Source organism: Odocoileus virginianus, chromosome 28 (genome assembly GCF_023699985.2).
Source record: "Odocoileus virginianus isolate 20LAN1187 ecotype Illinois chromosome 28, Ovbor_1.2, whole genome shotgun sequence".
Lineage (NCBI taxonomy): Eukaryota > Metazoa > Chordata > Mammalia > Artiodactyla > Cervidae > Odocoileus > Odocoileus virginianus.
In genome coordinates, this window is record NC_069701.1 from 25,325,041 (window position 1) to 25,336,870 (window position 11,830).

Consider the following 11,830-nt stretch of genomic DNA (forward strand, 5'->3'; position numbering starts at 1 on the left):
CCCATTATTTCTTCTCCTTTCTTCCTCAGGATCCTCTTTTGGTCTTGAGTAGCCTTTCAGTGAAGTCCATTGACTTCATCCACCAGCCAGATATCAGCCAGTGTGCACTGACTGACCTCTTGTGCCAGGTTGGGGAGGCAGGAGCGGAGCACCAAGAGTGCTCTGCTCTTCTGAACTTTGAAAAGCCATAAGAGCTTGTGCTGAGGGCCACTGTCGGGGTGTAAGCATGATGTGACGTGGTCAGACCTGGGTTTCAGGACATCCCCTCCAAAGCTGTCAGTTTTCAGGGAGCTGGAGGCAGTGGGGAGATCTTTGCAATGGTCCAGGTGGGGGATGCTCTTAGCATCCAAAAGAACGTCCACGGGGTTGGAAAGAACCAGTTTCAGGATTAAATGCCTTTCTCCTTGACCAGCTGAACGTCAGAATCTTGACTCTGATCCCGTCCCTCCAACTCCACGCCTGTCTCCTCCTCTTCTCTCTCTGGGGAAGCTGACAGCAGCGGGGAGAATCTGAGGTCAGGGATTAGGCAGGGCTCCAACCCCAGCTCCTCCACATACCGTGTGGTTTTAGACGAAGTGATTTCATGTTTCTGAGTCTGGGGAGGGTATGCCGTGGTTGTTATGGTGAAGATCAGTAGGTGATCAGCAGGGGAAGAGTTCAGGGCAGGCACAGTATGGGGGGCATCAGTCAGCAGAAGCTTGTGTGAGGGAGCCCTGGGGCTCAGTCATCCTCCGAGGCACTTATCTTTCCTAAGTTTGCTGAGGCTCCTTGCAGCATGCTGACCACAGGGACAGAAGAACAGGGTGCCCAGGCAGGCGTGAGGTTGCCTGCTGGGTCTGCCTTACCCATCACTGCTGTCTACTGCCTGGTGGACTGGAAGCTCCATGAGGGAAGAGATGGAGGGCTCGTTTGTCATGGTAGCCCATGCCTGGCCTGGCGCAGGCACTCCAGATTAACAGCTGATGAATGAATGGGTGCTGGGTGGGCTGACAGCAGGCTGGGATCATCTTCCCTTTGCTGCAGTGGAATCCCCTGGAGTCCTTACGAAGACATCTCCAGAGCCTGCATCACCAGTGGCCACTTACACCTCCTGATCCTTGGGGGTCATTGTCTGGCCGGTCATCAGACTGACTTCCAGATGGCTGTCAAAATACAGATTCCTGGGCCCTGACACCCCGCTCCCCACTCCGGGATTCTGACAGTCTTCCGAGATGAGGCCCAGGAATCTATATTTTTATCAAGGTTTCCGAAAGGCCTAACGGGAACCTCTGCTCCAATCCATTCCCTGATTTCAAGAAATCCCCTAACCCCACCCACTTGTATAGCACAGCCAGACAGGAAGCTCGTGGGCCCCTCAGAAACCGTCTCTTGTCCTCCAAGTCCAGAAGGGCTTATGCTGCCTTATCAAACCCTGCCCAGCCGGCCTGCCCTGCAGACCACCGATAACAGAGATTCTGGGCAGGAGACCTCAGACCGGCCCCGACAGTCTGCGTTGCCTCTGTCTCCAGGGCAGCCCCATCCGACCCGAGGAGCCCCCAAGGAGACCTCCTCCATCCAGGGAGTGCGAGGCAGCTCAGCGGAGCCAGCCCGTGGCACCCAGCCTGCCCCCCTGGGGGTCTTCTGGAGCTTCACTCCCCTGGTCTTGATGATTCCCCAGCCCGCGGCCGTCGCCAGTGGAGGGGAGTTCAAGATGGAGGCCAGTGCCGCAGCTCTGGGGGCCGTGAGTCTGTGAGACAGCAGCCTGGTGCCGTGGGAGCTGCAGGAGGGGGCCCGCGGCCACTTCCTGTGCCAGGCCCTGCGTGCGGCCAGCGGCCAGCTCCGAGCACCGGCTCCTCCCTCGCTCTGGCCGGGCACCCCGGCGGGCTTGAGCTGCTGTGCGTGCTGCTTGGAGTCTATTTGCATGTGCTGCCCATTGTGTTCTGCTGGGCTCGGGTTCTATGGGGCCCTCCTTTTGGGAGCAGGGACACCTGGGATCATGGGAAGGGATGCTCAGGGGCCTGCCAGCAAGTGCTAGGCCACTGGGCATGGCTGGGCACGGCCTGGGTCTGCAATAACAAACACAGGGCCTCTCCTGCCTCTGGCCATTGCCCGTATCGAAGCCTCAGGTGCGGCTGAGTGACCCGTCCCCGGTGGAGGGGGCCTCCTTGGTGGCCACGCATGCAGTACAGGAGGGCACGGAGCCCGTGACCTTTGCCTGGCAGCATCAGACACCCCGAGGCTCTGCAGAGACTCTCGTGGGGGTCACGAAGCGTCTGATCCAGCTGGACCCCGTCAACTGGACACACCTGGGCTGGTACACGTGTACTGCCCACAATGGCGTCAACCAGCTGAGCAGCGACGGAGCCTTCCTGGATGTCATCTGTGAGTCACAATGGCCGAGGGGAAGGGGTCAGGGCTGGCACCTACCTACCCACCTGGGCTTGGCCTCCTGACACATCTCGGGACCCCCAGGAATACCCTAGCCCTCCAAGAGGCTCCAGTAGGTGGGAGTCAAGACATTGTACCCTCTGGTGTCAAAGATGGTTCTAGTACAAGGCATTTTCACCTTTTCAATGTCGAGGGTCCCTCTTCCCAGGAAAATGTGCATATTTTCATAGTCAGTTTACCCTAATTTCAGGAGTGGCTCAGAAATTCTGCTTTTGACCAACTGAACTCTGATGAAACTGGGAGGGAATTTCAGTGAAGAAAGAGGGTGGCAATTTGATCCTAAGTCTGAGGCTGAGAGGTTGCAATTAGAAATTAGAAACTTGTCTTGAAAGCACACATAGCAAACAAAGGATTAGAAAGATCTCCAAAACAAGTGAGGAAAGAAGAAGCAATGGATACATAAGTGGACTGAAGACAAAAATAGTTATTTCAGTAAAGAGAACACATGTAGCTAATTAACTTCTAAAAATTTTTTTCAAAAGATTTTTTTAAATTTAAAAATGAAATCAGTGGTTTGTGTGAAAGGTGAAGACTAGGATAGTTAGCACTATACTGTCTAATAGGGTAGCCACTGTGTGACTTTGATTTCTTGGGATGTGGCTGAACCTGAGATGTGCTCTGAGTGTAAAATGCACACTAGACTTTGAAGATTTAATCTAAAAATAAGTATGTATATCTTTGCATATATATGGGCTTCCCCAGTGGTTCAGACAGTAAAAAATCTGCCTGCAATGCAGGAGACCTGGGTTTGATCCCTGGGTCAGGAAGATCCCCTGGAGAAGGGAATGGCAACCCACTCCAGCATTCTTGCCTGAGAAATCCCATGGAGAGAGGAGCCTAGCGGTCTACAATCCATAGGGTTGCAAAGAGTCAGACACGACTGAGCGACTAACACACACACACATCCATATATATATTTATATATACATATATTTATATATTCATCAATACTTTTTAAAAATGATTTTTGAATAATTGTACATTATTTTTTGATTTATTTTTTTTTAAATTTTGGCCATGCCACGTGACATGCAGGATCTTAGTTCCCCAATCAGGGATCAAATCCATGCCCCCTGCAGTGGATGCACAGAGTCTTAACCACTGGATGGCCAGGGAAGTCCCAATATTTTTTATGTTGATTGTGCATTAAAACTATAATATTCTGCATGTATGTGGTTCAACAAAATATTATTAAAATTGGTGTTTTTTTCACTTGGTTGGGTTTGGTTATTTTTCCTTTCTAAGATTTGGAAAATTTAACACATATACCTATTGGACAGTGCTGGCCTAGCATGTTTAAGGAGTTAGGACTCTGCCTAAGGATGTCCACTAATGATGGTGGCCTGTGGAAATTGTCAGCAGAAGAGCATGAAGGAGACAGGTGAGAAGTTCTTGGGAAAGAATTAGGAGCAGAATGAAACAGGCAGAGAATTCAGTCCTTTCTGGGAATCAGGGAGAGAGAGGACCCAAGAGACAGGGGAAGTGAGGCGGGCTGGCTGCTAGGGTCATGCTCAGGGCATCTTCTCACCCTGTTTTCATCCCTTTCCAGTCTAAAAGGATCAACTGCCCCAGTTCCAAGAAACCCCTCAATCCCGGGCAGATGGAAAGGACTGGGCGCCCTGCCTCTTTGCCCAGCTGGGTCTTGCCCATCCCCCCACCCCAATTCAACCACCAGTCCCTCGGGGAAGCCACACCACAGTCAGGGCCGCCCCTCTGAGCTCCCCCAGCACAGGGTGCTCACCTCCACCAACCCTGGTCCCCTGTGCCGCAGGCCCCTGCTCCGTGAGTTCCTGCGGGCCTAGCACAGTAGTCGACCCAGCTGGTACATCACAGATGCCCACTGGGTAGGCAGTGAATTCAGCGACGACTAGAGGAGTGACTGAAGGAATGAAGGCTGGGAGGTATGACAAGCTTTCCTTGCCCTCCAGATAGTGCAGACAATCCTGTGATCACTGTGGAGCCACTGGGCTTCACTGAGGAGGGGATTGGGGCCAGTGAGAGGGAAGAGGTGACCCCGAGCTGCCTGGCTGCATCCAACCCCCCAGCCTCTATGTGTGGCTCCATGACCACACTCAGGTGCATGCTGGGCCCACACAGGCCGGTACACCTGCCTGGCCCACAACAGCCGCCTGGACACCAACACGCAGACCAGCGTCCAGCTCAGCATCCACCGTGAGTGTGTGGGCAGGGGCCCCTTGCAACAGGCGGCCCCCCGACCTGTGCTCTGGCAGAATCCAGGGGCCCTGGTGCAGACGTGGATTGGGAGGGGGACTTGGGAAACCAGATGGAGTTGATAGGTGGTCAGAGAGGGGTCTATACAAGCCCTCCAAAGTGGGAATGGGCGGGAAGAGGGGATGCCCATACGTAGACCCCTCCCCAGGGGATTGTTCTTTCGCCCCCGGGGACTGAACTGAGGCACAGAGAAGAGTAAAGACAGCAAGACAGAGCAGAGAAAGGCAGACTTCCCAGGTGGGGGCCTAGGGGGCTCCGGGATTCCTCAAGGACTCTGGATAGTCACCCCTCTCCCAGCCTCTGCCCTTGGCCTGAGAACTCTGCCTTTCCCTTATCCGCCCCTCAGACAGATCACTCTTTCCCGGCTCACCAACTTCTCCCTACTTCCTCCACCCTTGACAACTCAGGCCTCCAGGCTCCCAGGTTGGTGGGGAGTGACGGGGTGGGGGGGGGTTGTGGTGCACTGCCATGGGGCTGCTCCAGCCCTGCCCTCACACGCTTCTCACCCAGATCCCCCCAAGGCGCAGCCCTCCTGTGCTGTTCTCCCTGCCCCTGGGGCACTGAGTCTGGTCTGCACCTGGCCTGGGGGGCTTCCAGCTGCCCAGCTGCAGTGGGCCGGACCCCAGGGAGCTGGCCCCACTGCGCTCAGCAATGTCACCTGGAGTTATGCAGCCACCCAGCTTCCCAAGAGCAGCCTTCACCTGCACCGGCAGGCATCCAGCTCTGGCTCTGCCCGTGCTCTGCAGGATCACGCTGTGTGAGTGGGCATGGTGGATGGCAGGGTATGCCAGTCCAGGCAGAGGAGTGGGCAGGGAGCCAGAGGCCAGACCACTGGGGCCATGGGATCAGAGAAGGGGCTGCAGGCCACAATCTCCCAGACCTGCCGCTTAATGGGGAGGTGGCGGCATGGCTCAGTCCCCACCTCCAGCTTTTCTCTCCTCTCCAGCCCCAGTCTCCACCCCCATGGTGGCTTAAGTCTGGCTTAGAGCCCCGTGATGCCCTCCTTACCATCTCCCAGCCCCCAGGGAGGACCTTATTTTTACTGGTCTATTCTTGCGACTCAATGGACAACTCTGGGAGTTGGTGATAGACAGGGAGGCCTGGCGTGCTGCGATTCATGGGGTCGCAATGAGTTGGACACGACTGAGCGACTGAACTGAACTGAACTGATTCTTGCATACTTGCATTATCCATAGGGTCTTGAAGAGTTGGACAAGACTTAGTGACTAAACAGTGAACAATTATTGCATGTTGGCCTTGAGACTTGCCTTTAGTTTTCTTTCTACCTTGGAAACTCCTACCCATCTACCAAGGCCAAGTTCATATGTCATCCTGTCTTCAGTCCTCCTCCCTGAAGGCCCAGAGACTTTGTCTTTCTACCTATGCTCTAGCACACATCAGATTATATTGCACTCTGTTCCCACTATTTCCCAGGCACATGGTCAGCCCTCAATAAATGTCAAATGAATGAATGAATGAGTGACTGTGTACGTGGAGGCATGAGTGAGTGAAGCAATTAATGAAGAGTGAAGGGATGGGTAGGCCTGCCAGCCCTTCCTCCTCCTGTAGCGCCGTGCTGAGCTGTGATTCCCTACCCAGGGGAACGGCTGTGGAGCCCCACTTGCTGGACCTTGGCCACAATCAGAGACCAGTTCATCACGCTGAGCTGTGAGTGGCCGGGAGGTGAGCCCCCTGCCGTGCTGAGCTGACTTGATGAGCAAGAACAGCCTCTGGGCAGCAGCAGCTCCTCCCTGGCCGTCTACCTCCTGCAGGCCCAGGAAGACCTGGCTGGCAGAGAGTTCACGTGCCAGGGCACTCACCCACTCAGGGCCCCTGATCCCCTCTGCCGGCTCCGGCTAGGTGAGTCAGAACTAGAGGCTTGGTTCTGGGGCAGTGGGGGAGAAGCGGCTCTCTGGAATCAGGGTGAGGGGCTCTGGGGGTTGGCGGCTGAGCAGAAATGCAAAGTGAGTCAAGACCCTGTGTCACCTCCCTGCCCAGGGACTCAAGTTTTTTGATGCATAAAATCAGGGGGCTTGGTTTAGGTCTGTGTTTTCCAATAAAAATATGATGTGAGCCATAGATAGAATTTAGCATTTTCTAGTAACCACATTTTAAAAAAGTAAAAAGAAACAGTGAAACATTTTATTTAGCTTGATATCCCCAACACATCAGGCTTCCTTGGTGGCTCAGATGGTAAAGAATCTGCCTACCGTGCGGGAGACCTGGGTTTGGTGCCTCGGTCAGGAAGATCCCCTGGAGAAGGGAATGGCAACCCACTCTAGTATTCCTGCCTGGAGAATTCCATGGACAGGGGAGCTTGGCGGCTACAGTCCAAGGGGTCACAAAGAGTTGGCATGACCAAGCGACTAACACAACACACTGGTATACTAATTTCAACATGTCATAATAAAATAATTAGTGATATTTACATTCTTTTTTCTTTTCATACTGTCTTCAAAATCTAATGTGTGTGTTTCCAGTGGCAGAACATCTCAATGTGGACTGGCCACATTTCAAGTTCTAAATTGTCACATGTGGCCGGGGAGTGCGGGAGGGAGGCTGTTATTGGACAGCAAGGTCTAGACCTGGAGGGATTCTGTTGCCCTCATTTGCATCAATTTGCACAAGGTGCCTAATTGTATTCTTGATTTGCATTAATGAATCAGGCACCAGAAGTCCTGCGCTGCTTTATAAAGGGAGTCCCACTCCCTTTATTTGTTTCTGATCTGATTTCTTTCTCTGTCTTCATCTGGCCCTACCAGTCCTACTTATCACCAACTCATGAACAAAGCATTAAACATTGAAGTAAAAATTTGAGAAAAGCGAATGGCAGAGCCGTCACCTAAAACGGTTCTCACAAAATGCTTCACGTCTTGGTCTGCAAAGGCCGAGTGACTACCATGGTTTTCAGGGAGGTCCACCACTCAACATATTTCTTTCGCTTATTACTCAGCCTCAGGACTGGAAATTCCATCATAGGAGAGTCACGAACACCTGAAACCCTGGGTCTTTAGGAGTCAATTCATAAAAACAGCACCTGCTGTGGGCCCGGCCCTGTGCCCGGGGTGGAGGTGTTGTGGGCCTTTGGGGGTGGGGGTAGGAGGCCCTGGGCCAGGTGCTGGGAGGGGGTGGTTAATGCAGAGGTAAATAGGGCGGGGGCCCACCTGTAGGAGCTGCTCTGGTCGGGAGGGAGAGAGCATCATGAAATGCAACTACTGTCAGTAAAACTTGGAGCAGGTGCTGCTGGGGTGCTGGGAATTCGGCATAGAATGAGAGCCTGAAAAGGGGGCAGACCAGGCCAAGGCAGGCTTCACTGTCAACTCCGTAGCCCTCCCATCTCCTTTCTCCCCTCCCCACTCCCTCCACCACTGGCCAGCACCTCCCCTCTGAGCATCCCCACCAGCCCAGGGGGCACCTTCTCACCTTATCCTCTCTGTCCCTGCAGAAGCCCCTCAACTGGCAGTGGCTGGGCCCCGGGTGTCAGTGCTGGAGGGGGATGAGGCCTGGCTGGGATGTGCCCTCCTGGGGGGCATGCCACCCGCCCAGCTCCTCTGGCTGGGACCTCAGCAACGGCAGGTGGAGCCAGGCACTTTCGGATTCACGCTGCACCCCAAGGGGGCCCAGCTGGGCCTGAGTGTCCAAGGTGCCGACCTAGCCCGTCACAGGGGCACCCACCAGTGCGTGGCCTGAAATGCCTTGGGCAACAGCAGTCGGAGCATCCTGCTGGAGGTCCTGAGTGAGTGAGGAGTGGTGTGCAGGTGTGCGTGTGCGTGCAGAGGGAATGGGGAACCTCCAGCCACTGCTCTTTAGGTGGAAAGGCACATGGATTCCCTGCTTCAAATCTTGGATGCGTTATCTTTCTCAGGCACACATGGGCCCTCAAAAAGCATAAACCCCATGTGAACGTGAATCAGATATCCTCAAGTTCAGGCAAACAGAACTCCATGTAGTCAGAAGAACCTCCTTTTCCTCCATTTATAAGGGGCTTCCCTGGCGGCTCAGATGGTAAAGAATCTGCCTGCAAAGCAGGAGACCCTGGTTTGATCCCTGGGTTGGGAAGATTCCCTTAGAGAAGGAAATGGCAACCCACTCCAAAATTCTTGCCTGGAGAATTCCATGGACAGGTCATGAAGTCACAGAGTCGGACATGACTGAGTGATTAACACACACCTCCATTTACAGAGGAGGAAACTGAGGCCCGTGTGTAAGTCTAGGGTAACACAGACCAAAACTACACAGATGTGGTCGAGGCTCAATCCCCACCTCCGCATCCCCACACCACCAGCTATCTCTCGACAAAACCCTAAACAGCCCTCGAGCACACACATGCATGCACACACACGCCTGTGTGTGTCCCCGCCTTCACCCCAGGATACCCAGCTCCCCCCAACGTCACCATCAGCCGTCTGACCTACGGGAGACGCCGGAGCGAGGTGCAGCTGCAATGGGCCGTCCGAGGCCCCGGCAATCTGATGGGCTTCCCGGTCTTCCCGGTGCAGCGAAGGGCCAGCGTCCCAGGCCTGGGGGCAGGGGCTTGGGAGACCCTGGCTGGTGACATCGAGCCGGAGAGCAGGGGCCAGCGGCTGGGGCGCTTGGACCTGGGGGTCCTCTACACCTTTTGCGTCCTGGCTCTGAATCATGGCACGGCTGGACATCTCTCTGAGGTGAAGACACCAGGTGCTGGGGCTTTGCACTGTGGAGGGACTTCGCTTTTCTCCACTGAACCCAACTCGGGTCATTTTCTTCTCCCCAGGGCATGCATTCCTTTCTTCCTTCCTCCTGAGCCCCTCCACCCCCAGTCTCTGCCCTCTCCTCCACCCTCCCTTCTCAAGTAACCCCACTCCTATCTTTCCATCCCTCCCAGAGTCTCTGGAGGCCTGGGCCTAGGGGCGGGAACCATAGTCCAGCTCAGATCAGAAGAAATAGTGAAGGGGAGGTGTAGGTGTCTGTAGTTGAATTAGGGTGAGGGCCCAGCTCTGCGCCTCAGTCTCACCCCCTGCGGCACAGTGGGCTCTCGGCTTCCTGCTGCTCATTTTCCATCCTGGGTATTTCTTCCCTCCCGCCCCAGGCTGCCGAGATAACCAGAGTAACTGCCTGCTCTGCCAGATAGAGGGGACTTGGCTGGGGACTCAACACCCCAGGAGCCCAGGCAGGCCGAGCACCCTCTCCTGGGGAGAGACCTGGTCTCCCGACTCTCTAGGTCAAGGCTTGCTCTTGATTGCAGCCCCCACCCCCCCAAGTGGAGGGCCAACCAGAGGAGCAGGGCACAGCCTGCATGATGCCCTAAAGCCACTGTTGCCGAGTTCAGCAGTGGCTCTAAGCCTACCCTGTACACCCTCTCCTAGCGGAGCCCCCCTTCAGCGCCTATGCGGCAGTGCTAGGCGCGGCAGGCACAGGAAAGGTGGTGGCGACAGCGGCCTCCCTGCTGGCGTTCCAGTATGCTGCCCGGCACCCGGACACCTTCCCCTGTGAGTGGGAAGCTCAAGGACAGGGCTGTTGACCCCAAGAGGCAGCCCCATATTAGACAGGCTTCCCTGGTAGCTCAGATGGTAAAGAACCCACCTGCCAGTGCAGGAGATGTTAGAGAGTCAGGTTTGATCCCTGGGTCGGGAAGATCCCCTGGAGGAGGAAATGGCAACCCACTCCAGTATTCTTGCCTGGAGCATCCCATGGACAGAGGAGCCTGGGGGACTATGGTCCACAGGGTCGCAAAGAGTTGGACACAACTTAGCACACAATACATAGACTCCCCTGGGCAAAGAATCTAGGTTCTTCCTTAGTTGTGACCTCCTCCCAAAGCTAGAAGTCCATCAGGGCTCCAACCCCCAACCTTGGGCAGCTAGGGCCACCCCCTTCCAGGGTCCTGAGTCTGGGGGCAGGAGGGTTATTCTCCCAGGACCTAGGCTGGTTGCTCAAGAAATGCCTCTTCCTTTTCTTCCTCCAGGCCTTGGGTGCTTGCTCGTTCCCAGGTGGGTGTGGAAGCCCAGTCATTCTGGAGGTCAGGGTTTTCTTCTAACTGGACAGGAAGGCTGGGAAAGGATAATTTTATTCTCTACTTCACCCTCAGGGAGCAAAGTCACCAACATCAGGGTTCAAGGAATGGCCCCTGAGGCAATGCCAGGTAAGCCCAGTTTTACCCCCAAACTCGGGAGAATAGTCATGAGTCACTCATGATGCTCAGTCTCATTTGTCCTCTGGGAACAACCTGGATGCTCCCAGGCATCTCTCTTTCCTTTGCTTGGGTCCATTCTCTGTAGGCACCGAACCATCACCCACCACCTCAGGTTCAGATCCTGCACAAGAAATCACAGAGCCCTCAGTAAATGTCACCATCACAGTGACGGCCACACCATGAGGCCCCAAGAGGAAGGTGCCAACAGGCTTAGGGGAGACGGTGGGGGAATGGGAACATCCCCTTGTCACAAGGGAGCTAAGACCCCCAACTATCCCTTCCCGCTGAATAAGCAGCTTTTTACAACCAGTGCAAGGCTCAGCTGCAGGGCCTTTAATGACTTGGTTACAAGACCAGTCCTGGCCCAGTTAATGGCAGACAGAGGTGGAACAACCAGGAAGACACGTGATTGTGGAGAAGATCGCCGGCTGTCCAAGGGCAAGTGAGAACCACGGTGCTGGGAACGGTGTCTGGAGCCATATGACCCAGCTTCCTGCCTCCAGCCTGAGTTCGAGCACTGAGCAATTTCTCAATAAATCACACATGATGCTCTCACTGGTGGAGGGTTATCCCACTTGCAGCTCCCACGGGGAGAGGCTGACCAGCTTCAGTTGGGGCCCAGGTTTCCCTACTGGGAGGAAGCTAGGAGATGGGAAATGAGATAGGCAGGGGTGTGTGTGTGCCCTTCATGCAACTGTTGCAGAAAATGTGCTCTTCTCCCATCCAAGTACTAACCAGGCCTGACCCTGTTTAGCTTCTGAAAGCAGATAAAATCTGGCGCCTTCAGGATGGTAGGGCCGCAGAGATGTGATCTTCTGGCTCCTTCCCAATCGCCAGCTCCTTCCCCCTCAAACACAAGCTGCACCAGGGCTGCGAGCAGAGCCAGGTGCCCGGAGCCCTTGTCTTCCTTTCACCCCCGTGCAGGCACAGAGCCTGCCGTGGCCTAAGGGCCTCACAGTCGCTGGACTCGAGAGCCTGTGCCAACAAGACGGGACAGGG

The 11,830-nt window shown here is 54.9% G+C and overlaps 1 protein-coding gene across 1 annotated transcript; it reads left to right on the forward strand.

Moving 5' to 3' along the window:
• The first annotated feature begins 1,351 nt into the window (after positions 1–1,351).
• Positions 1,352–11,386, forward strand: VSIG10L2 (V-set and immunoglobulin domain containing 10 like 2). The gene is given in 12 exon segments (XM_070457680.1): positions 1,352–1,828; positions 2,064–2,361; positions 4,356–4,472; positions 4,475–4,513; positions 4,516–4,599; positions 5,170–5,353; positions 5,355–5,416; positions 6,259–6,519; positions 8,105–8,395; positions 9,031–9,336; positions 10,005–10,156; positions 10,841–11,386. Coding segments are annotated over 12 exon segments (2,403 nt in total). The 5' UTR covers positions 1,352–1,393; the 3' UTR covers positions 11,015–11,386.
• Positions 11,387–11,830: the final 444 nt, after the last annotated feature.